The 27635-nt window shown below is 39.1% G+C and overlaps 1 protein-coding gene across 6 annotated transcripts in view; it reads left to right on the top strand.

The window, feature by feature from the left end:
- The first annotated feature begins 5053 nt into the window (after positions 1–5053).
- Positions 5054–27635, top strand: part of PLXDC1 (plexin domain containing 1) — a 98379-nt gene continuing 75797 nt past the window's right edge. For 3 of the 6 annotated variants that reach the window (XM_087917911.1, XM_087917913.1, XM_087917914.1), the window contains exon 1: positions 5148–5384. In XM_087917911.1, the coding sequence (XP_087774037.1) occupies positions 5279–5384 (106 nt within the window). In that variant the 5' untranslated portion in view covers positions 5148–5278. Of the gene's footprint in view, positions 5385–27635 lie in introns of all 6 variants that reach the window. The other 3 variants (XM_026710808.2, XM_026710807.2, XM_087917915.1) reach the window with 3 other exon arrangements.

Genomic DNA, 27635 nt, shown 5'->3' on the forward strand with positions numbered 1-27635 from the left:
GTTTCACCAATTACTTGATGAAGTTATTGTTATATAGGAGAGGTTTTCCTAATATCTCCTGTCTAGCTAGATTACAGAACTGCTAGATTACAGAACTGAAAGCACACCTGGAGAATATCAGGTTTTAGAAGTTGGGGAAGAGATAAGTGTTTACCCTGCTACTATCAGAGTTTGTTCCAATTCTTTGTTGTTCTGAAAAAAACAAGGAAGCTGTGGCTGCTGTTGGCACCCTTGAACTGTTCTGCAGCACTATATGAGAATTTATTCCTGTAAATGATTGAACCTGGAGGCCCATTTGGCACTTAAATATTGCACAGTATTCTGGTCATAACAACCAGGTCCAAAACATTGTGCAAAGTCAAGATGACTGCCTGCATTTCTAATGTTCCAACACTGTGAATGTTAATAAGTAAGTTTATCAGAGGCTTTCTTGGATATTAGTAAGCAACATTCGGTTTCCTCAAAATTTCAAACTCCATTAAAGCATCAGACTGGACAGCAGAAATATCTATCTTTTTGCTGCCATCTAGTAATCATCTGAAATTTTTCAGTCCAGGTCTGGTAGTCCAAAACTCTATGAGATATATTGGCTAGATTTGCATGACAGGCAAAAACAAGTCAAATGATCTAGGGGCCAAATTTATATTTATACAACATGCAAAGTTTAATTAGGTTTTACTTTGGTTGGCTGGTTGTGATTCAATATATGAAAGAAAGGAGGTTGGTTGGTTTTATATCTCATACTGCATTCAGTAGCCAGTTGAAACTTATTGTACAAAATCACCCGAGGGCAAAACTCCATGATTTAACAACAATAAGCTGCATGCACAGAAACTGCATACCAAGCACTGAGCAAATGTGTGGAAAAGCCTGAAAAATATTACTGGCTACGGCAGATCTCCCACCCTCGCTGAAGAAAATTGGCAAGGGAATTTAGGGAAAAATAGCGTATTGCACTTGCATAAGTAAAGTGTCTTGCAAGAAGCCAATGGCAAACTACTGTATTGTTTTGTTTTATTTATATCCCAACTTTCCTCTGGTTGCTCAGGACAGTCTGACAGCAACTCCTCTAACCTTCCCTTGTTAGAATAATTGGGCTGAAATCTTTTTATGTTATTAAGGAAACTATAGCATCCATGCAGCAAGCAGAGTTAGGATCAATTTATATGACTAGGTGTAACCAAAATCACTAATCACATGGGCAAGTTCACACAACACATTAGGCTAAAACTTTTATTATGTTATTTATGGTTCAATATATTATGGGAACAAAACTTCTCAGCGACGTTAATGGGAATGTTGGGTATTGGTTTTATTTTTTTATTTTTTTAATAAAAACTAATTATCCTATTCCAGTTAGGCATTGTTTTTATGCAATAAACAGGCTTTAAGTGCAAGTCAATTTAAGATTGATGCCTGGCCAATTATGAATAATCTTAAAGCAAAACAAAATCTGATGTGTTTGGAAATGAAGGTATGTTGAACATATACAGATTTTTAGAGATTAAAAATCAACTGACTAAAGAAATGCTAGACAGGATCCAAGGGATATAAATCTTGAACAAAGGAAATTGAGGGTTAGGAACTACTCAGAACTAAATTCTGGGAACAGAACTACAAACTGTTCCAAAGAGGGGGGAAAATGGAGCAGACAGATTAGATTATTGCGCATACACAGGAAAATTGCAACTGATCTAAGAATAAAAAGGACAGCTACATGGTAGGAATCACTAAGGAAGTAAACTAGCAAGCAGATAATGTCTTCAGAAATACAGTTCGAAAAGCTAAAGCCAAAAGGAGTTTAGGCTCACAAAGGAAGCTAAATGCCACAAAAGACTGTTTTCATTAAGTCAGCACTAAAAGGAGGAAAATGGAAAGGGTAGACAATTGGATAATGGCGAAGATCTGGATCAGCTTTATACTAATTCTAACTATGCTAACACTTGATGTTTTTAAGAAGAGATTGGACAACCATTTGTCTGAAATGGTATAGGGTTTCTTGCCTAAGCAGGGGTTGGACTAGAAGATCTCCAAGGTCCCTTTCAACTCTGCTATTCTATTCTATTCTACTCTACTCTACTCTACTCTACTCTACTCTACCCTATTCTGTTCTAATAAAGGGTAAAATTTTTGAACAGATTGTTAAGCAGATGGTTTATGAACATTTAGAAAGGAATGTATTGCTTGGCAGAAACCAGCATAGTTTATCAAGAATAAATCAATTCAGGTCAGCTCAATCTCCTCCTTTGACAGAGGACCCATTTAACTGCCCATGGGAATGTGGTGAATATAATTTACCTTGACTTCAATTAAGTTTTCAACAAAACCAAATTCTAATGAAGAAAGTGGCAAAATATAGATTGGGTTATGCTATCATTCCATCAGTACAGAGTTCATTTAGTGATCAAAATCAACAAAAGTGATCAATAGGATCACATTGTTGGAATTGTCAAGTGATGTACCCAAACGTGAGTGTAGGCTCTTTGCTGTTCAACATACTAATAAAGTGGGTGAGGGATTAGAAAATATGATTGTCATGTTTTCAAAAAATCAAGTTGGGAACAGAGGCAACACCTTAGATTGAGGACCGAATCAAAATTCACAGGAATTCTGGGAAGCTAGAAAAAGATTGAAACTACCAAAACGCATTTCAACAGGAAAGTCTTACAGTTGAGTAAGGAAAATCTAAAATATGAGTTCAGGTTGGAGGGGGAATCATGCTGGGTAGTTCATAAACAAAGGATCTGAATATTTTGATGGACCAAATGATGAATATGAGGAAGAAGTATAAAATAGCAGAAGGAAGGAAGGAAGGAAGGAAGGAAGGAAGGAAGGAAGGAAGGAAGGAAGGAAGGAAGGAAGGAAGGAAGGAAGGAAGGAAGGAAGGACCCAAGATCAGAAGTCCCCAACCTTTGTGACTTGGTGGCTCGGCTGGGAGAGAGGGAAGAGGGGAACCTGGGCTCATGAATGAAGCTGCACATCCATGTATATGCTATCCCAGCACTCGTGCAGCCCAGTTGTGAATATGCGACGGCCCAATTGTGGTCCAGGGGTTGGGGACACCTGCCCTAGATTTCACAAAAAGAAATATCAAGAAAGATAAATCCGTGTTTCTATCCTGTACTCATTCAATCACATTTACATCCAAATACATATTTTAGGAAGGACATTTATAAAATGAAGCCTGTCCAGAGGACAACAAGCAAGATAATATGGGCCTTGGAAGAATAAAAATATGAAGAAGATAAAATCCATATGATGAATGGTTGGAGGTATTGATTGTATTCAGCCTGGGGAAAACCGTTGGAAGTGATGAAAATTGTTTTCAAGTATCAAATAGCTGTCATGCAGAAGACTGGGCAGATTTGTTCAGAGATATTCCAGAAAATAAGACAGAACCAACAAGGAAGTAATTGAACATCTGAAAAATATCACTGTGAGAATTGAAAAGATGTGATTTAATACAATGATTAAAAAATGAAAACAATTCTTTGAAAAAAATAAAAAAAAAATAGAAAGAGAGAGGAATGACAACTATAAGAAAAATCATTCAAACTGCTTTTTTCCCTTCTTTTTTCTTTCTTTTACTTTATTTATCAAATCTATATGACCACCCATATCACAGATATGCATCTGGACATTATACAATAAAACAAAAAATGTAAACATTTTTTAAAAACCATTTAAAACTTTTACTAACTGCTACTTAGCTATCTACATACTCTATTTTAAACTTCTATTATTTACTAATTTCTGTTTAGACCATTTTAATAATTTTTAAACTCACTTTTTCTTCAAAAGCCATATTATAAGTATATTAAGTTGCCTTGCTATGTGACTAATTATAAGGGAGCCATTCCTGGTTGAACTTGATTAGACTGCTGCTATGTAGATACATATAGCCAATTTTTCCATTACTTTATAACCTTCAATTTTAGTCTTTTAATCTTATATTGATAGCAAGATTTCCAGTGTTGTGCCCAGTTAATTTTTGACTCCATCAGCATATGTCTTAATAAGTTATGCTTTTCATTTATATTCTCTGGGATCACACCTAATGCAAATATAATTTCATTTCAAATTTTATTTTCAGATTTTTCTGGTTGTTTTGGTGTACTTTTCCCCCAAAACTTGTGAGTCTTTTTGTATGATTACCACATATGGTAAAGAGTTCTCCTTTTTTGTGGCATTTTCAACATTTATCACTGGTTAATTTGCCCAGTTTGGCAATCACTAATGGAGTTATATACTATAGCATGTGTACAACATTTTGTATCAATTTTCCCTCAGACGGTGAGTTGGTATAAATTTTATTGCCCCCCATCCCCACCCGTAGTTCTTCCCAATGTCCCATCTTTAAATTTTCATCTTTAAAATTTGCAACAATTTTATCTTTCTTTTTTATTCTGCTCTGTATTGTATTTCAATAACAAGTTGCAATATGGCCTCATAATGCATCTTGATTTTATGCAAGTATTACAAATGCTGCAAACTTTCTCCAGTTCCCCATTTCTCTCTGAGATCATGCTTTAGTTTTCCAGCTATTTACAAATACATTAACCACAGCTGATGCCTACTTTTATTAAGCAAACAGAAGAAAAATGTCCTGATGCTAACAGCTGTTCAAGTATGGATTCTTTGGAACTGATGAAGTTCCCTGTACTTGAGGTTTTATGGAGAAACAGGATGGAGATATCAGCAATAGGGAAATAATAGATTCCCACTCTGGTCAAAAGGTTTGGATTTTTCACCTACCAAGTCCCTTCCAGACCTAATGTTCCATAATTCTAGGAAGTTTAGAATCCCACGTTTACAAATCGTATCCCATGTTGTTGATTAATTCCACCAAAGTAATTTTTTACTTTATCTACAAAGTAAAGCCAGGATCGATAGAACACCCATTTCACTTATGGATACTGTACTGTACTTGTAGCAATTTCTACCAATGGCCACTAGAGGACAGGCTGGTTCCCCGGTTCCTCTGCATCCTTCCCAGACCTCTTGCTCCTGCCTCTCTCGCCCACCCTCACCACCCCCCGCCCTCCGCCCAGCTGAGCTTTGACAGTTCCGTGCTGCACCAGCAACCTCCAAATGCTGGGTTTTGTAGCAGACAAGTTTCCGCCACCGAGCAGGAATCTTCCGGGAGCCACTCATCCCACGCCGCTGGCAGCCGAACGGAGGTGGAGGCTGCAGGAAAGAGAGAGGAACAGCCCGGGTGGAAATTGCTCGCCAGGCGCACCAGAAAGTTCGTGCCAAGGAAAAGTGGTGCAGTGGAGTGATGGGGCACCCCGAATCGCGGAAGCTTTCCTGGGGAGCACTGATAGTGCTTTGGCTTCTGCTGGAGGAGGCCATGGGATCGTCTTTCCCGGAAAGGAAAGGAGCAGGTACCGTCCCCACGTTCCACGGGGCGAGTGCGCCAAGAATGAACCAGGAGCGGGCGGCGGGTTGGAAGTGCCTGTTGTCTTGTGAATCTGAGGAAGGGCAGCTCTGAGAATTACCCAGTCACCAAAATTGGGGTGGGGGCAAAGAAGGACAGGTAAAGACAGGGTTCAGGTGTGAGCCAGCCCAAACAGCAGCGGAAATAAAGTACATGTGCAGAATGGTGTGTAAAATACAGGTGTAACTCTACTAGGGCACTGAGTGTATAAAAATTAAATGGTGTTTTCATAGAAAAGCACAAAAAGATACCTATCAAATGGCAGCATTATATATAGATTTCTATGTATTGGTCCCTAAAACTCTCCAGTCACATTGAAACTAATAATAAGACTATAGAAAAAGAATGATTCATAATGGCAGTGCAAATGCACAAACATCTGGCAAATGTGAACAGTTGTCAGTGACAATTCATATAATTCTTCTAGTTATTACTTATACTTGTTAGTATGTAATTAACCCAACTTTCTGGGTTCACATAAACCAGAAGTAACATTTGGAGGATGTCACAAACCAGCCAGTCAATTTCTGACATAATCTTGGGAAAACTTAGTTATTGTGCTAATGGTTTATTTGTGTGTGTGTGTGTGTGTGTGTGTATGCATATGTGTATGTGTGTGTGTATATATATATATATATATATGTGTGTGTGTGTGTGTGTGTATCACACCCAGAGGCATCCACTAAACATACATCCAAACGTGTTCCTTGTGAACTTAGTTCACCACACTGTAGTGCTACACTTCATATAATCTTCTTTCTAGACCACATGTTTGTGAGAAACTGTTTCCATATATTTAACAGAGTTGCTGATTTTGTATTATGCTTATTATGGCTTGCAAAATCACTGGTCTACTTTCTCTGCTGTTGTGTTGTGTCTCATTTTTAAATAAGGCTCCAATATGAAATCCAATGAGCTCAAGCAGAAATGAATTGGATAGATAGATGCTCCTATGTGTGAGCTATGTTGCTTCCAAATTATGGAATCTATTCCGTTTGAAAAGGTTCTGGTTTTAAAGAAGAAGCCATGTGTACCATTTTGGCTGGTTATTTTTGTATATTTGTTTATATCAACTGTATACACCAATTATCTTACAATACAAGGTGACATTAAATGGCTGAATATTTCAGTTTCATTTTATTCTATCATTTGCCTTGAGCAAACAATGGGTTAATGAATATATAACAATTAGGAAGATAATGAATTTTAATGATTTTAAAACTGAACTGTAGATGATGTGAAAGGGATCTTGGAGTTCTAGTGGATAATCATTTAAATATGAACCAGCAGTGTTCTGCAAAGTCAACACAGTTTTAGGCTGCATAAACAGAGGGGTAGAATCAAGATCACATGAAGTGTTAATACCACTTTATAATGCCTTGATAAGGCCACAATTGGAATACTGCACCCAGTTTTAGTCACCACGCCCACAATGTAAAAAAAAAAATCTTGAGACGCTAGAAAGAGCGCAGAGAAGAGCAACAAAGATGATTATGGGACTGGAGGTTAAAACATATAAAGAATGACTGCAGGAACTGGGATGTCTAGTCTAATGAAAAGAAGGACTAGGAGAGACATGATAGCAGTCTTCCAATATCTCAGGGGCTGCCCCAAAGAAGAGGGAGTCAAGCTATTCTCTAAAGCACTTGAGGGCAGGACAAGAAGCAATAGGTGGAAATTGATCAAGGAGAGAAGCAACTTAGAACTAAGGAGAAATGTTCTGACAATTAGAACAATTAATCAGTGGAACATCTTGCCTCCAGAATTTGTGAATGCTCCACCACTGAAAGCTTTTAAAAACATGTTGGATAACATCATTTGTCTGAAGTGGTGTAAGGGTAGGGTTTCCTGCCTAGGCAAGGGGTTGGACTAGAAGACCTTCAAAGTCCCTTCCAACTTTGTTATTCTATTCTATTCAATTTGATGTGATCTTGCAGGCCATCTAATCCAAACCTCATCTAATCCATTGAGGAAATTCATTGAATATTCAATGGTAGAATATTCTTAGCAGATGGCTACCCAACCTATGTCTGAAAACCTCTAGCAAGGGAGAATCAATTAACTCTTCCTTTTAGGTCACTGTATCCCTTCATGAATTTCTCTTACTGTCATAAAATTTTCTGCGAAGTACAAATTTATCTTTCTGTTTAAGCCTTGGGAACTCATCCTGTTTCTTGTTCTTATCTAAACTTCGTAAGTCTCACTAGGTATTTGGCTCAACTGCACTCGTTTTAGTTATTCTAAACCAAGATCATCCTTTCCCCCACCCAAGAGTGCATGGAATGCTAAAGGAACAGGATATGATGTCTCTGGAAAAGGAATGGATGTTTTGGCAAAATGAAATTGTTAGGTTAGCTACAGAATTCCTCTGAATCAGTCTTTTATTAACTTGGTGTACTCCAGATGTGTTGACTAGGAATTCTGGGAACTCAACACACCTGGAGGCACAGTAGAAACAATTATTTTAAAAAAGCAACCCATAGCCATCTCAACATTGCTAAACTACTGTTCCCAGAATCCCTCATGGTTGGCCATGCTTTATAGGAATATTGGGAATTGTCATTCAGCAGCACCAGGAGTGCCAGAAGTTGCCTGTCACTGGTTTAGACCTTAAGAATGGGATTCTGTTGTAAGTTTTCACTGACTGTAGTCCACATCATCAGACAGGAAAATTTTATCTTCACTGAAGATAAAAGACTAAAAGGCTCTAAAATATTTTGCAGTATATTGATGAGAATCAAACCGATTTATATAAGAATATGGTAAAAGATCATTTGTCTTGAATAATGAGCCTTATTTTTTATGTACTAAGTCAAGATGGTTAAATAGCTATACTGAGAATTTGAAAACTTTAGAATTTGAAAAAGCTTTGGAGATTATCTGATTCCCCTTCTTGTTTAACAGAGACTTTAAAAGACAAGATGAAATTCCAGCCAAGGTGGAAAACCAGATCCTAGTAGAAAACCAGGCTTCCTTCTGCAGGCTAGATGATTTTATTTCATCGGGGCCAAACCCCACCCCCTTGCCTTCATTCAGATGTTGTTCGTTTCTTAGGGAGGAGATGTTGGGGTTGGGGGCACTTTCAAGCCTATGCAAAGAAGTAGACTTCGCCTATCCTTTCCTTTCCTGAAGGACTGAGTATTTGGTTCCTGAACATCTTTGGGCACAGTGCTTCCTCTGTTCCTTTATCAAAGGGATGATGGGGGCAGAGATTGCTGGGAGAAACAACTACTGCCAGAAGATGGAATCCTCTGAGGACAGCAGTTTGGGAAAGGAGCTTACATGGGCCTTATGGTGGGACTGGGATGAAATTACCAAAATGAAACACAGATGGTTGGTGATGTTTTCATTTAGAGCCCTAGGTGACAGCTGACAAGTATCTTCTCACTTTCTCTTCTCAGCTTGTCCAGTTGATGTTCTGGCCTCATTTTGTCCATCTGTTTCTTCACTTCATTTAAATGGAAACTGTAAAGATTTTAGAATATTTTATGTAAATCATCAGGGTGTGAATCCCCCTTGAAGGAATTGGAGCAAATAAGATTGGCATGTAATATTTGGCTGAAGAATTAGCGGGGGGGGGGGGTATTCTTGCAAGAATGTATTCTAGTTGCAAATATCCTTCGGTTCCGTTTCTCTTGTTTAGGGTGTTACCTGTGGCATAATCATAAAAAGAAAAAAAAAACTCAGATCAGATACATGCAGAATATAGCCCCCAGAATGGCATAGTTGATATGATATGACAAAACTCAATTCTTGTCTAAGAGAGCCAGTTATGCATTACCACAAAATAATTTAATTTGTAGATTTAAAAATATAGTTATAACACATAAGATGATTGTTCATTCTGCTATTGCCCCTCAAGCAACAGAGATTTAGAGAACGGTATCTTGGATTCTTGCTCTAAGAGATATCCATCAAAACTAGTAGCTATTTCTAAGTGAGACCCCCATGAATTTATCTAATGTAATTTTTATAGTAACTGTATTAAAGATTATAATTTCAACAATAAAAACAAATACAAAAAATGTATAGAACATGCAGAAAAGAATGAAAAATGGGAAAAATAGAAATAGAAAAGCAAAAATAAATATATAGTAAGCAAAAAGGAAAAAAAAAGATATACAGAGAAGTAACTTCCCACCTTCATCACAATGTATAAATAAATTATTGCCTTTTCTTAAAATACAACAAACTGATTTCTTCTTCCCCATCTAACCTTTTATCTATAAACAATCGATAAGCATTGTTGTCTCACTTCTAGTGCTAGTGAAAGCCCATTAAGGGTTACCATAAATACACATATCTATTTAAGCTTGATTAAATAAACCAACTTTATATTGCTTCCCTTTATTTCAAACATACCAGTCTTTACTTCCTTCAATAGGAAGGAAGTATACTGTAATGTGAAATTTGGTTTGTGTTTATTTCGCTTTTGTCCCTTTTCACAAACTTCTTCAAAACTTTAGCACACCCCTTTTGCAAATACAATATAGGAAAATTATCCAGGTCACTCACTTGGTTTGTTATTTGTAATTCTTTTTAATTATTAAGAAATCAACCAGTTTCTTTTGTAGACCCAATATAATATCTTTTTCCATGTCATTCTTGTAGAAATCCAATTTAAACTCAGTCACAATGTTTTGCGGTAAAACTTTCTGCTCATCCACAATATCTTATAAACACAGTCTATCTATAGAAGTGGAGATTTTTAAATTAACTTCTGGGTACATTGTTCAAAAATATCCTTCAATATGTCCAATTTATACTCTGTGCTACTTCTAATTCCCTCTAGGCTCCATTTTAAAAGAATCTTATCATTGTTATTTTTAAAATTACAATAGCAACATTTTCCCATGGAAATAATTATTTATAATTAATTCTAAAATGTTATATCAAATTTATCTGCACTTTTAGACCATTCGCAATTTTCTAAAATCAAATTTTTAATCACCTTTTGTTGTTTATTAAAAAAAATAAGCTCTTAAACTTGTACTTAAAGCTTCTTTCACTGAAGTTTGAAGGAAACCTACCAGTGCTATACAATGTGTGGATCCAAAGTTTACTAATAATAGGCAATTTAGAAAAAGAAATATGCAAACTAATGTCCTTTCAAAGACTATCATTGTTTGAGCAAGATAGCAATAGCAATAGCACTTGGACTTATATACTGCTTCACAGTACTTTACAGCTTTCTCTAAGTGATTTACAGAGTCAGAATATTGCCCCCAACAATCTGGGTCCTCATTTTATCAACCTTGGAAGAATGGAAGTTGGAGTCAACTGGCAGCTGGCAGTCAACAGAAGTATCCAGCAGTACTGCATTCTAACCACTGTGCCACCACAGCTCTTTAGGCCATGATTATTCCCTCATCTCCCAGAGCTCTAAACCCACCAGAGGAGCAGTCGTCTGGAATTCTTATAGGTGATTTCTATCCTCAACTTGTCCAGAGAAGAATTATCAAAAAGCTGGCTTACTCACTACCTCTTCATTCCACTATAGATATCAAGTCCGCTTTTTATGGAGCTAGCTTCAGTCTTCTTTCATAGAAGTCCAGATTTCTGTAATCTAAATTGATGCTACCTTCTACATTAGTACCAGCAAATTCCCTTGTTATTGGGTGGGGCGGGGAAGGGAGATATTTGTGCAATCTTTAGATTCTTGGAAAAGATTACTGTAGAAATAGGATATACATAAATTCTTTAACACCCTCATTAAATCCCATGACAGTAAATTTACTAAAAAAACACTTCTCCTTGTTGGTCCCAAACCTCCCTATGCTTAATTTCATTGATGTCTGCCCCTCCACACCCCACGTTTTAATAGCATTAACAATGGAAAAATTCTATCCATGTTTTCTATGGCATGCATGTGTAATATAAGAATTCTTACCCTTTTTAACCTGACAAGCTTCCTAAAATCTGTGCCCTATATGAGCATATTCTATTTCCCTAAACTGGTAGGCTTTTAAAGTCTTTTTTTTTTCCTAGTTGGTACTTGATTTCTTTTCATAATTAATTGTAATGCAGCCCCATACAAGATTGGCATTGTTCCTGACTTATACATTTGTTTTCAACTACCTTGTTGATATTAGAACAAGACCACAGTAATAGCTATGTTGGAAGAAGAGAGGAAGAAAGCATTATTTTAAAACCAAAACAGAGAGTCTACTTTAATATGTCTCATCCATGGGCTGAGGATGAGAAGAAGGCTACATCATGAGAATATGGCCTCAAAAGGGGTTACAGAACATATATATGCTGCACTGAGGGTGTGTGTCAGGATGAGCCTAGGCAATTTTTTTTTCCTGTATCTAATTGTGCTACAGGCCTGTCCTTTCTTTTTCCTCTCCATGACACGGCCTTCATCTTTTTCATAGTTTGATGAAAAGAAGGACTAGGGGTGACATGATAGCAGTGTTTTGATCTCAAAGCAGCTGCCACAAAGAAGAGGGGATAAACCTATTCTCCAAGGCACCTGAAAGCAGGACAAGAAACAATGGATGGAAACTAATCAAGGAGAGAACCTAGAACTAAGGAGAAAATTCCCAACTGTTAGAATTATGGAATGATTTTCTTCCCAAAGATGTGACTGCTCCAACTCTGGAAGTTTTTAAGAAGGGATTGGATAACCAGTTGTCTGAAATGGTATGAGATCTCCTTCTTCTTCAGCCGAGGGATGGACTATAAAACCTTTCCAACTCTGTTATTCCGATATTCTCTTTAACCCATGGCCAGTACCATCTTTAACAGTAAAATTAATAAACTCCCTTTTTGAGGGGCTGCCTCCAAGTGAGTAGCATCTGTGAGGTTTCCCTATTCAACACTTTAGAGGGAGCTCATGCAGCTACAGAGACTTTAAAACAGGAGCATCAGAATTAAAAAGAAACTGCCAATTTCATGCCAATCTAGTTTTCTGTTGAATCAAAGATGGTTGGAAAGTATCAGCTCAGCACTGGGGAAGGCCTTTAGTCTCACAGCACTATAGGAATCTTCCAGAAACCCAATTTTCTATATGTCTTGTGGAGGGGTGTGTGTGTGTCTTTAATAATGCTTTCTACTAATTTCCCCATAAGAGATGTCAAAATAAGCTGGTCTGTGATTTCCTTTTTTATACCCCATCAGTTCTGTAAAAAAACAAAACAAAAACAATTGGAATTACATATGTAAGTCCTCAGGAATGGATGTTGATTGTAGGGGAAACTTGCATATTTTCACCAATATGATATTTGAGTTCTTCAAGAACCCACAACCGGATACCCTGTGGAATCAAGGGAATCAAATAACTGCCTTCAAATATAGAAGTTCTACCACCCTAATCTTGGCTTTGCCGTAAACTCTGTAGGTTTGCCACTCCCTGTGGAACTCAATCTCTTCATCTCTGTCAAGAGATACTAATACAGGCTAAGGTTTGATAAGGAGCACAGTTAAATAAATTTTAAGAAGCCCTTTAAATATCTCAAAGGAAGTAAAAGCTCAGAATTATGAGTAGTGTTTGGTGTGACAAAAAGCTAATGTCAGTTAAAAATGATGAAGCAATTCTTATTTCTTATTACAATTTAACAGATTTAACAGATAATCAGAGTTGGAAGGGACGTTGTAGGTCATCTAGTCCAACCCCCCACCCAAGCAGGAGACCCTACATCATTTCTGACAAATGGCAGTCCAATTTCTTCTTGAAAGTCTCAAGGGATGGCGCTCCCACAACTTCTGAGGGCAAGCTGTTCCATTGGTTGATTTTTCTCACTGTCAGAAAGTTTCTCCTTATTTCCAGTTTACATCTCTCCTTGTTTAGTTCCATCCATTATTCCTTGTCTGGTCTTCGGGTGCTTTACAAAATAGCTTGACCTCTTCCTCCATGTGGCAGCCCCTCAAATATTGGAAGACTAGTATCATGTCTCCCCTGGTCCTTCTCTTTACTAGACTAATGAAGCCCAGTTCCTGTAACCGTTCTTCATATGTTTTAGTCTCCAGTCCCCTAATCATCCTGGTTGCTCTTCTGTGTACTTTTTCTAGACTCTCAACATCTTTTTTATAATGTGATGAACAAAACTAGATGCAGTACTCTAGGTGTGGTCTTACTAAGGCTTTATAGAATGGTATTAGTATTTCCCTTGATCTTGATTGTATCCCTCTGTTAATAGAATTTAGGATTGTATTAGCTTTTTTGGCTGCTGCTGCACACTGCTGGCTCATATTTAGCTGGTTGTCCACTAAGACTCCAAGATCCTTCTCACAGTTACTGCTATTGAGCTTGGTTTCACCCAGTCTATATGTGTACTTTTGGTTTTTCTTGACTAAGTGTAGGACTTTACTTTTCTCTACATTGAATTTCATTTTGTTAGATAAGACCCAGTGTTCTAGTCTGTCAAGATCCATCTGGATTTTGAGCCTATCTTCTTGGGTGTTAGCTATTCCTGCCAGCTTACTATCATCAGCAAATTTGGAAAGTTCCCCTTCTATTCCCTCATCTAACTCGTTCATGAAGATATTGAAGAGTACTGGGCCTAAGACGGAACCTTGTGGCACCCCACTGCTTACTTCTCTCCATGTAGACTTAGACCCATTAAGGACTACTCATTGAGTACAGTTTGTCAGCCAGTTGCGAGTCCATCTGGTAGTGATGCTATCTATTCCACTTTTTTCTAGCTTACTAAGAAGTAGGTTGTGGTCTACTTTGTTGAATGCCTTGCCAAAATCTAAATATTTTGCTGGTTGTTGAATATGCATGATGTTTCATTTACATGAAATTACGTTATATGCAAAGTGGAGTCTGATGTCAGACCCCACTCATTGGTTCAGCCACAGCGAGAAGATTGAGTCCCTGTCAGTGGCTGAAGTGTTGGACAGCACTAGCTATAAAAAGCCGGCGCTGGCCGCATTTGTTTCCTTTTTGATTCCGGCTTTAAAATAAAGAGTTTCTTCGCATTCCTGAGTCCTGCTCCTTCCTTATCCATGGCCATTTAACACTGGTGATGAGGGTGGGATGCTGAGGAAGACCTTGTGGGCAGCGCAGTCATTTTCCAGCTGAATCATGAACTCGACTATTCCAACCAGTGGTGGGATTCAAATTTTTTTACTACCGGTTTTGTGGGCGTGGCTTGATGGATGTGGCAGGGGAAGGAGACCGTAAAATCTCCAGTCAGAGGACTGGCCGGTTCTCCAAACTACTCAAAATTTCCACTACCAGTTCTCCAGAACTGGTCAGAACCTGCTGAATGCCACCTCTGGTTCCAACCAACAGCGAACCAACATAGTCCACCAACTTCTATCGATTTGAGCCAACCAAGGAGAAGTGGTCCTCCTACATGGGAAGATTCAACCTAAATTTGGAGGTGAACGGGATGCAGGTAGAATCCGACACAAAGAAGGAGACTTTCTTCTTTTTCTTTTTTTTGTAAAAATTTTTATTTGGGTTTTCGTAAAACATAATACATATAAAATATCTTTTTTTTTTGAGAATAGCATGATCCTGGGTTGTCACTTTTCCATATAGACACAATATTCATATTCATCTTTGTATTCTATTCCATATCTTATTACTATTTTAACATTTTCTTAGTGATTTTTCCCTTCCCTTAATTTTCTCAACCTTGTTTTTAATTATCTCATTCCTTTCTAAGTTCAATTACATCTCTTTTTCTAAGTTTCAATATCTTTCTATCATTATGTTTATATTTTTGTCTGTCCTGTTTTAATTTCATATTTTCTTTTCTCATTAGACAAGTTTTCCCCTGTGTGTACTGATTGGAGTATGACACCTTTGTATCTTTTAATTTTTGTCTATCCAGATCTTATTTAAGCTTCAATTTATGCCTTTACAGTTATAACATTCAACATCTAACCTCTATTTTATAACACATAACTTTTGCCAATCGAATTCGTCTTGGTACATTCTTAAAATTCACACTAAATTCTTAAAGATTATATATATGTATGTATGTATGTATGTATGTATATGTATATGTATATGTATATGTATATGTATATGTATATGTATATGTTGTGCCTCCGAGGTATGAACCTGGTCAGTCAGCAGATGTAGGCTCGAGTGATGAGGAAGATATGGCATTGAGATTCGAGCCTGCATTATTAAGCGACATTGAAGGGAGTCAGGAGGAAGAAGAGGACTTGACTCTGAGATATGAGCCTGATTTACTGGAAGTTTCAGAGTCATCTTCCTCCCCTGAATCTCCCTCCCTGATTGAACCTCAGGTGTTGTTAACAGACAAATAGGAAAGCGTGCCGGAGTCATTAGTTGAAGAACAAACTGAGCAATGTTGGATAGACGCACGGCAAAGATGTAAGCAGAAACGGGCCATCCAATGGACACAGAAAAGAGACTGACACGCCCCTTAGGGAATATAAGGAAGCGTGCTAGCTCTGAATTCCTGTTCGAAGCAAGATGTCATTTCAGTTGGTGTTACGTCTGATATACTCGGCTGCAGCGTCTTGATTTATGGTTAGTTCGGACTTGCCAGACAGATTCCAGGAAGACTGCCAAGGACTGTGTAAACAAAAGCAGTTAACTCTGCGGTGTCTGAAAATGTCTGTTTGAGCATTTGTACTTTGGAACTTTGGACTCTCACCTGTGGATACAGGTGAGACAGATAATGTATATGTATATGTATATATATGAATAATACATAAAATACTCATTCTATTCCAATTCGGCTCAACCATTAATGTTAGTTACAATCTTCCATTAATATTAACATATTTAACATTTCTTTTCCATTAAATATCATACTTCCTTAGGAACACTTGTAATATTTCCACAGTTTTTTCATATTTCTTTCATATTTCTCTTCACTTAAATTTTTATAAATCATTAATAACAATTAAAACGTTCTCATCCTTTCCTAATTTCATTCTCTCATTCTCTTTATTTCATTTATTTATTAACAAACATTCCATTCCATTACAATAAGTGTTTTATATATCACTTTAATCATACTTGTTTCATATTTTCTAAATTTCTTTTTATTTCTAATATAACAATGCTATCTCATATACCCTTGCAGAATCCTCTCTTTCAATTAAATTTTCACCCATTATCTCTATGTCTTCTAAATAGGCTTATACCTTTAATCCTTGTACATTTTCTCTGTTTCTCTATATCCTGTTTCTGTCCTTTATAACTTCTTTTCCTTTCCTTCTTCCCCCTCTTCTTCTCCCTCCCCCTTTTGACCCCTTGTCTCTCTAATTCTAATTCTCTCTTCTGTAATCCTCTCTTCTGTTTCTTCCTAATATTGTAGTTGCTTTTCAAACTATTTTTTTTGGTTGTTTTTTCCAATCTTAAATTTTTCACTCTCTTTCCCCACTTTCCTTTTTCCCCACCATATAGAATTACTTGATCATTAAAGATGGCTTCTTTTTTGTCCTGCCCTTCTTGTTCTTCAAGCATTTCTTGTTGTTTCTCATAATTCAAGATCTCCATTTCTAAAAATTGAAATACGAAGCCAAAAAACCCTCTTCCTTCTTGTGCATCTTCTTTCTGTTTTTTAAGTTCCATTTTCAGTTCTTCCAAGAGTGATGCCATTTTAAACACTTTTAAACAACCACCCAATTGATTTTAGTCATTTAAATCCAATAACCAAAAATCCAAAAATCACCAAGTAATCCAAATAATCCAAGGCTGTTTCTTCTTGTTTCTTTTTTCTCTTCCTGGGGTTCTATTATCTTGTTACAAAGTTTCAGTTAGAATGTATTTTTTAGGAATCTTGTTAAGGTTTCACTGTTAATTCCTTTTACTTCCAGGTAGTCTCCTCCATTTTTCCAGATCCCACCCTTTTGTTTTTTTCCTTTTTTATTCCTTTCCTTCTTTTTAAAGTTTTTAAATATCCAAGAAATTTTTATTATCCCTTTGACATTTTATTTTCAGCTTGAATGACTATTAATGTCAAAGGGAATTTTTTTCAATTTCTTACTTAAGTCTCTTAGCTGTCAGTATGGGGAAGGAAACAAAAAAACCCAAATCTTTTCCCTTCTCACTCTCCTTCGCCACTTCAGAAATCTTTGGGAACAATGTTATTCTTTATAGTTCAAATACCAGGGTATCTTATGTTGTTGCTTTTTCAGTTCAACCTGGTCAGTCAAAGCTTTCTTTTCTTATCTTCCTCCTGCACAATCTTTTCCAGTTGGGTTCTTCTTTGAGGTGGCCATTTCTGACCACTGCTGAAACCACCTTTGGGAAAGGGAGTAATGGCCAGCTGGGGAGGAGAGATGCAGCTCTCCTCGACCCTGCTGGTGGTCTCCCCCGTCTTCACCACCTCTACAGGGTGGCTTAGCCCCAAATCTAGCTGGTTCAGGGTGCTCCAGTGGTGAGCACGGATCAAAACCACACACAATCGCGTATTTCGGTCTGTCACTGAAGAAGCCCAAGCCGGAAGTCAGAAGAAGGCTTTCTTCTTGACCTATTGCAATTCAGAACTCTATGAACTAGCTGAAGCCCTCATTGCAGATGAGCTGGCAAACATCACCTGGGATGAGCTGCAATGAGCATTGAAGGGGCATTTTGACCCTACCCCATTGTGCCTGGCAAACTGGAATGATTTCTACATCCAGAGCCAAAAAGAGGGGGAGAACATAAATGATTTTGTGGCTGTGTTGAGGAGACTATCAAAGAACTGTAAATTCTCAAATGCTGAAGAAATGATCCGGGATTGACTTAACCTTGCAGAAGAGACTTTCACAAGGGAGGATGTCTCATTCAAGGAGGCCCAGGAAGAAGCGAAAGCCACGGAAGCCTCTGACTGCTTCGCAGCCTGAGTCAAGGGCAGCAGCAAGGTCCACGTCGTCCATGCTATGAGGGGAGCACCATGTAGTCCATCCCGCTCTGGGAGCAGCAACAGTGAGGAGGAAGATGTCCACCGGGTGAAATCCAGCAAACCTGGAACCACCCAGGGAGTGAAGCCTTGTGAAGGCTGTGGAGGGAAGCATGCCCAGTCTGTTTTAAAGAGACCAGCTGCAGGCGGTGCAAAAAGAAAGGCCACATCGCGGAAGTCTGCAAAGCCAGCCAACCAATGGACAAACAGAGCCGCAGGGCATACTCCCTAACCAGGCAATACAAGGGTCGGAAGACATTTGATGTGAAATTCTAAAAGCAAGATGGCGCCCGGGAGGAAAAGACCAACCATACAATTATGGGCTATGCACACACCCGCGTGGGACACACAGACACTGTTGAATCCAACAAGATCCTCACTGAGGTGAGGATTGATGGAACCCTATGTCCGATGGAAGTTGACTCCGGGTCTTATATTTCGATGATTTCCTGGGTGGCTCTCCAGAAAATCAACCCTCACATTAACTGGAGCCAGCTCCAGCCCTAATGAATAATACTAAAGGACTACCAAGGCTACAAAATACCAGTGCTGGGGGAAAAAAACCGAACATGTAGAATATGAGGACTTCCAAGGAATCCTGACACTGACCATCATGGACTGAGATTTCCCCAGCCTCTGGGAGAGAATGGTTTGTGCCCCTGCAGATCAGCCTCACTGGCATCTGTGCAACGGCGATGACCAGAAAAAGCAACATAGACATTTTGGAGAGGGAATTCTGGGATGTCTTCAGCAGCGAACTGGGCAAGTATAAGGGAACCCCTATCAGTTTTAACCTCAACCCCAACATAGCTGCTATCAGACTGAAGTCCCAGAGAGTCCTTTTTGCTCTGCAGCCCAAGGTTGAAGAGCAGCTAATCAAGGGATCAAGGGATCCTTGAACCGGTAGACCACGTGAGGTGGGAGACTCCTATAGTGACCCCTGTGAAACCCGATGGGTCAGTCAGAATCTGTGGGGACTACAAGAGTACCCTGAACCTCATGCTGCAACAGAGCGCATATCCAGTGCCAGTGGTCCAGCACCTATTACATTCCTTGGGCCAGGGCAAGATTTTTGCTAAATTGGATCTAGCACAGGCGTACCAACAAATGCCTCTGGACACAGCCATCACTGAAGCCCAAACAATCATGACCCACAAGGGCGCATTCAAGTGCAACCGGCTGTAATTTGGGGTTAGCATAGCCCCCAGCCTTTTCCAAAGGATAATGGAAAGGCTATTACAAGATCTGCCAGGAATACTCCCCTACTTTGATGATGTAATAATCTCAGCCGGAGGCAAACCCCAGCTAATGAAGAGGGTCTGAACAGTACTAGGACGATTCCAAGAAGCGGGGCTTAAGTTAAAAAGAGACAAATGCTATATTGCTGTCCCAAGCATAGAATTCTTGGGTTTCCTAATCGATAGGTCAGGCATCCAACCCATGAATAGCAAGATGAACACAATTAAGGAAGCCCCCGCTCCACAGAGTAAAGTTGAACTCCAAGCATGCTTGGGTTTACTAAATTTTTGTAACATATTCTTGCCACAGAAGGCGACCATAGTGGAACCATTCCACAGACTGCTGGATAAAAATACAACCTGGAAGTGGGAGTCCTGTGAGGACACCGCATTCTCCAAAATAAAAGACATTTAACAACAGTGCTGATGCAATATAGTGAGACCCTGCCACTACAGCTAACCTGTGATGCATCACCAGGTGACATCAGGGCCATAGACTACTGAATGGAAAGGAAACCCCCATAGCCTATTATTCTAAGACTTTGTCAAAAGCCGAGAGGAACTACGGTCAAATAGACAAAGAAGCCCTTGCCGCCGTAGCCGAAGTAAAACATTTTCATGAATACCTCTAGGGCAGACCCTTTGAGCTGGTCACCAACCACGAGCCACTGCTTGGCATTCTCGCAGGAAACAAACCCACACCCAACATCTTATCACCAAGAATGCTAAGATGGACAGTTTTCCTGGCAGCCTATTACAGACTACACAGGCCAGGAAAAAACATCCCACATGCCGATGCTCTCAGCAGAGGCCCCCTACCAGACCTAGAGGAAGACCCAGCCCAGCAACTTCCATATTCCACACAGAAAGTCTTAAGACAGGTTTACTGACAGCAGCGGACATCGCAAGACTCACCGCTGGCAGGAGTTTTGAACTGGGTATGGCAGGGCTGACCAGACAAGACAGAAGTGGAGGAATTCATGCCATTTAGAAACAGACAGCTAGAGTTGTCAGCATTAAGGGGATGTTTGTTATGGGGGGACAGAGTGATTGTACCACAGCCATTAAGAAAGAGGGTTTGGGGACTACTAGATAAAGGGCACCCCGGGATAGTAAAAATGAAGGCCCTAGCAAGGAGCTACATATGGTGGCCAGGGATAGACAGAGACATTGAGACCTGGGTTGCCACATGCCCACCATGTCAGGAGTCCCAACCTGCCCCTCCCTCAGCCCCCCCCCCCCCGCGTTAAGTGGGAAAAACCCTCGGCACCATGGGATCGCATGCACATAGATTTTGCAGAACACTGCCAGGGACAAACATTCCTAATTGTGGTTGACGCCAACTCTAAGTGGTTGGAGGTGGTCATCATGAAATCCACAACAACTGAGGCAACAATCAGAGCATTGCGAAAATTATTTGCCACACATGGGCTACCTGATGTGCTGGTTTCAGACAGTGGCCCGCAATTCACGGAACGGCTATTCGAAAGTTTCCTCGCCCAACTGGGGATCTGACATGCGGGCAAGCAGAGAGGATGGTCCGAACAACCAAAGAAATACTAAAAAAAATTAGGCTCCGGCGATTGGCAAGAAAAAAAATAGACAAATTGCTACTAACCCAACACATAACACCAAGTGCAGCAACAAACAGAAGTCCAGTAGAAATGCTCATGAACAGAAAATTAAGGTCCGCCCTGGACAGGGTCCATCCAAACTACACAAACAACACCCCTATAGACTCCACAGGAAAGTGCAGGACATTTGCTTCTGGAGTCACAGTGTATGCATGCAACTACATGGGAAGGGAAACCTAGGTCCTGGCGAAAATAATTGAAAGTACCAGACCCAGATCATATGGACTGGAGGTAGAAGGGGGAAAAATATGGAACAGGCACATAGATCAATTGTGGAGCTGCATAACTCAAACCCCACACAAATCCGAACAACACAGCACACCACTGGCAACAACTAGACCCAGGAGTTAGAAAACCCACAAAGGCCCATATTAGTAAGATCAAACCCGAACAGGATAGAAGAGAACTTATCTGAGGGTGGAGGAGTCCAGTGTAGTACTTCTGAGGCCTTGAGCTCAACAGAAACTGCTACACCCCCGGAAACTTTTCAGGAGCTTCCAAGGGCAGAGTCTGGAGCAGCGGCGGACCTGTCTGCTCAGGCCGCCACCTCAGGAACAACTGAACCACACAGGCCCAGTCGCATCCTCAGAAGCCCCATCTACCTGAAGGACTATGTCTGCCTTGTATGCGGGTGATTGGTCGGTCTGAACTAAGAGGGGAGGAGTGTTGAATATGCATGATGCTTCATTTACATGAAATTACATTATATGCAAAATAGAGTCTGATATCAGACCCCACTCATTGGTTCAGCCACTGGCGGGAAGATTGAGTCCCTATCAGTGGCTGAAGTATTGGACAGCACCAGCAATAAAAAGCCAGCGCTGGCCGCGTTTGTTTATTTTTTGATTCCGGCTTTAAAATAAAGAATTTCTTCACACTCCTGAGTCCTGCTCCTTCTTTAATACTGGTCTACTAATTTAGTCACTGTGTTGAAGAATGAAATAAAATTGGTTTGGCATGATCTGTTCTTAACAAACCCGTGCTGACTGCTAGTTATTACTTTACTTGTTTCTAGATGTTGGCAGATCTGTTTTTTTATCTTTTCTAGTATCTTCCTGGGTATTGATGTTAGGCTGATGGGTCTATAGTTTCCTGGGTCTGTTTTTTTTTCCTTTTTTGAAGATGGGAACCACATCAGCTCTTTTCCAGTCCTCTGGTAGTTCCCCGGTGCTCCAGGATTTTTGAAAGATATGGTGCAGTGGTTCTGAGATGACCTCTGCCAGCTCCTTTAAAACTCTGGGATGTAATCCATCATCAACAATAAATCACTATTGTGAAACTATGTTTAAAAGGCAAGAAAGAAGTCCGTCTTTCAAAAGCCATGGAAAGAGACCTATGGGGATGAAGAGATTAACAATAGTTTTATTTAATTAAAGCGGTTCTGTGCCATTTAAATACATCTCAAGATTACATTTATACAGTTACATTTATACTTAAGAACAGTTAACAATAAAACTATATTTTGAGTTGTTTTTTTATAAACATACAAAATGAAAATAAGCAGATAAATGCTGAAACAACGGAAGAATGTACAAAAAGCTATAACAAAATTTAAAACTGCAATGGCATTAACAGGACAGGAGAATTGAACATGGGCTTGCTTGGTGTTGCAGAGACAGTAAGAATTGCTTGGCACCAGCACTTCACACTTTGCAAGACGTTCCAAAATCAAGGGCCACCACAAAAGTGGCCCACTTTCCGGTAGCCACTTGTCACATTTTAGCATCAAGGGATGCCCAGAACGGGCCTTATGAAGATGATGCTAGCTATGGATAGGGACCAGGTAGGAAAAGGCATTACTTCAGATACTTTATCCCAAGTTATGAAGGGCTTTAGAAATTAAAATCAGCATTTTGGATTGGAAACCAATTGAGAGCCAGTGGATCATTAAAAACTGGGATCATATAGTTACATTGTCCAGCTCCAATCAGTATTCTTGCTTTAACATTTTGTACTGTTTCCAAACAGCTTTTTAGTTATTTATTTATTTAGTTTGTCAATTGCTTACAAAACAATAGGTATAAGTAAAAACATAGTTATGAACACATGGACACATATAAGAAAAATAGAAAAATGAAAGAAACAATAGGACAGGGACAGTAGGCACATTGGTGTGCTTATGCATGCCCCCTACAGACCTCTTAGGAAAGGGGTGAGGACAATAGCAGACAGTCTAAGGTTAAAGTTTTTGGGGTTTGGGGAAGAAACTACAGAGTCAGGTAGAATATTCCAGACATTGACCACTCTGTTGCTGAAGTCGTATTTCCTGCAATCAAGTTTGGTGCGGTTTACCTTGAGTTTGCATCTATTGTTTGCTCTTGTGTTGTTATGGTTGAAGCTGAAGTATTCATTGACAGGTAGGACATTGCAATGTATGATTTAATATACTATACTTAGATCGGACCAAAGGCAGTGTAGTTCTAGGTTTTGTAGGTTTAGAATTTCAAGTCTGGTGGCATAAGGTATTCTGCAACGAGTAGAGGAATGGGAAACCCTTCTTGTGAAATATTTCTGGACTTTCTCAACTGTGTTAATATCAGATACGTAATGTGGGTTCCAGACTGATGAGCTGTATTCAAGTATTGGTCTAGCAAATGTTTTGTATTCTCTAGTTAGTAGTGTAATATTACCAGAGAAAAAGCTACGTAAGATTAGATTAACAACTCTTAATGCCTTTTTGGCTATGTAGTTACAGTGGGCTCTAGCACTTAGATCATTAGAGATGAGTACTCCAAGGTCCTTGACAGAGTTTGGATCATCAACAAGGTCTTGACTATTCATCCTGTATTTTATTTTCTGATATTTTTTTTGCCAATATGTAAGACAGAGCATTTCTTTGTTGAGATTTGAAGTTGCCATTTGTTCTGATACATAGTCGAGGTCTTTTTGAAGGGTAGCAGTATTGTCTGTGGTGTTGAATAGCTTTACATCATCAGCGAAGAGAACACAGTTGCTCTTAATATGATCACAGAAGTCATTTATGTAGAGTATGAAAAGAGTTGGTCCTAGAACACGGCCTTGGGGGACATCATTGTTGACAGGTACAGCTTTCAGGGGAAAGCTTTCAGAGGAAGCATAACAAAGGAAGCTATAGAGTACTCTAGAGAAGAAGTTAATGAGTCCTGGGTTATCATAGTTAGGTTATCTGTTCAAATACTCTTGAACCATAGGTTGTGTTCTGAATATTAATAAAACGTGCTTCATATGTGGAACTTCATACTTGGAATGACTTGCTCCAGAAATTGAGCTTTCAAACTGGAGGTTTTTAAGAAAAGATTGGACAGCCATTGGTCCAAAAGAGTATAGGGTTTCCAGCTTGTGCAGAGGATTAGGCTAGAAGACTTCAAGGTCTCTTCCATTATTCTATTCTGTTATATTGCAGAGACAATTTGTGTCTCAAATGACAAGGATGAATCCAGAAACAACCTCAGGCTACAGAGTTAATTATTTAAGGGAAATTTAGTCTCATTTTAAAAAGGATGAACTCCATTTGATTAGGTAGACTGATCATCTACTAACAGCACTTCTGTCTTATCTGGGTTCATCTTCAGCTATTTTTATTTATTTATTTATTTTTGCATGTCAAACTCCCGGCCTGTGGGCTGGATGCATGATGTGCTGGCCACGCCCATGCCTGGTTTAGCGAAGGGGAAAAAAGTTTTGATACATCACATGATGCTGCCGTGACGATGTGAGTTTGATACCCCCGATCCAGACCCTTATTGCAAGCGGCATTGGTTCAGCAATTCTATTGCCTCATCTGGATCTAATGAAAAGGAGAGACAGAACTGGATGTCACTGATGTATCACTGATATATCTACACAACTTGGGAAAGATTTCTCAAGAGGATGGAGTAGTACAGGAGAAGATCATTTTCTATTTTCCATCAATCCCACACAATGGGTTCAATAGCAAACTCCTCATTCAACCAGATTTCATATGAAGTTTTCTCCACCTGCATTCTGGTTGCCTTCATTGTTTCACTAGCCTCAGCTGAGATGGATACCAAATATCTAAAGAGGCTTTGCGGTATAAGAGAGGACAGGGGCTTAGGAGCTACTATATCATAATTGTGAAGTAGTGTTTCTGTATCCAACCACTGTACTGTCCTGAAAATAAACGGCATTGATTGGTACAGGTTTAAATGGCTGGTGTGATAGATTGTGATGTTGTCATGAAGCTTCTTGCTATTGATTAATCTTTAATCCAAGATGTTCCAAATATGTTGGCTGGGCATAACAGACACCGCAGTTGGACATATCAAAAGAGCATAAATTTTCCAAACTATAGTAACAGGTTGGCTTTCAGGAAACATTTAATACACACACACACACACACACACGCACGCACAGAGGAATGGATGGCACCTTTTTGCATCATATCTGAAAGAAGATAACCTATCTAGCTTTGGTTGTTCACAAATCTAAATGTTTTTAATAATTTAATTACATTTTAATTTAATTTCATTTAATTATCCACAGACCCCTCACATCCTGGACATAAGCTGGTTCAACTCCTCTTTTCAGGATGCTGCTCTAGGGCATTGCATGCCAACTAGACACAAAGATATTTTTCCCTCCCCATGCCATCACTCTGCTAAACACCTAATTCCCACAGCACTGCCTTATTCTTAATGATATTTATCTATGTAATAGGGCTGTATTACTGTTATATTTCTCATCTTTCCCATTGCCTTTTCCTATTGGTACTTTATGATTGTATCACTTTGTTTGTATGCACACTGAAAACTTATGCACCGGAGACAAATTCCTTGTGTATCTAGTCACACTTGGCCAATAAAGAGTGTTCTATTCTGTTTGTTCTGTTCTGTTCTGTTCTGTTACTGGAAGTTAACATAGTTGCTTGATGAGACAGCTTTTAGAAAGTTGGGTCTTCTTGAGTTGAAGATCAAATAAGATTTATGAAAATTGCTTGTTTGTGTCTCCATTTTCCTGAGTCATAGTACAAAGGAACTCAGTTGATATAATCAAACACTCATTCTCTTCCATATTCTGTACCCACAGTGGTCAACTGAGTCCTTTGGAAAACCCACAAGCAAGGCACGAGTGTAATAGCCTCCTCCAGATCATCTTTCTTAGCAAATTATTACTTAGGGAAGTCTCAAGATCACATCCAGTTAATGTTATAAAAAACCTGAATATATTTAAATATACAACAAAGATTTTCTAGATAAATCACCTAAAATCACTTTGCAATATCCTAAACTGATCCAAACCTCTGTTGGCCTCTTCCCCAATCTCAGCTAGAAAACCATGTAAACAGGAAAAATCAGCAATGCTTGGCCAGCGGGACGGACTCTTACAGCCTTTCCAGCATTTGCTTGATTCATAAAGTGTCTCAACTCAATATTTTCATGCCAGGAAATTACAGGGAAAGTGGCCAAACCATAGACTGACTGCGCCAAATTAAGTTTCTGCTTGGATAGTCTATACACAAGGGAAAGAGAGATGAAGAGAACAATGAAACTTTAACCTGACACTGTTGAAAATGAGGACTGCTTTTGACCCTCATCGTTTCAGTACCTTCTAGATTTTTTTTAAAAAAAAGTATGGTACATTATTTGCAGAAGATCTGTATTGGGAATTATTCCATCACGGTGACAACTGCTTCACTTATGGGTGAAATGATACATGATCAGCCAGTTTTTCTGATGCTTTCTGCTTTTAGGACAGTTTGAGGGGGATACAATTGTATGCATGAGGCTGAGTACAATATGTCTCGAAGTTAAAATGTATTAGTTTTACACATAGGAATTTACTAAAGCAACATGCATGTCAGTTATATAAGCAGGGAAAATCAGGCTGCTGAATTTTCTACCAGGTTATGAAACTGACCAAGGGATTATGAAATTGACTACAGGGACGCTGGCCCAGATAGATCTCTGCTTTCCAAGGGGATTGATGGACAGGGAAGGGTTTATTTTCTAAAATCAGTCCAATATACAGGAATGATGCCTTGAAACGTGGTATATTCTTAAAATGAAATTGAACTAATAAACACAGAAGCAACTGAAACCCGCATCTGCAGAGATATTGACTGCCAAAGCATACAGTCTTTCGAGCACATTTTACTTTGGTTATTGTTTGTACGGATTTTGTAAGGTGCGTGACTGAATCTCACATTTTAACACAACGGATATTACACTATGTGATTTGACATTTATCGGCTGAGCAGCAGCAGCAGCAGCAGCCGCAGCTACATTTTGGAAAAAAAACACAACCAATGGATCTGTGGTAAATCCTGCCAGTGTTTTCCTTCCCCTCCTCTTCCTCTTCCTTCCCCATTATTACCACTTCCATTACTCTATCACTTTTACCACCACCATTACTACTACTACCACTACCACATCCTGGGTTTATTCATATCCTTTTGGAGGATAGGAAATTGGGAATAAGAAAATTACACTGGTCTGTTTTATGAGATGTTATTGAGGAATACAGAATCTCCTCACTTATACGCAGAACTAGGTTGACATGTCTA

This window comes from Pseudonaja textilis, chromosome Z, assembly GCF_049901715.1.
Source record: "Pseudonaja textilis isolate UNSWEBS1 chromosome Z, rPseTex1.2, whole genome shotgun sequence".
Classification (NCBI taxonomy): Eukaryota; Metazoa; Chordata; class Lepidosauria; order Squamata; family Elapidae; genus Pseudonaja; species Pseudonaja textilis.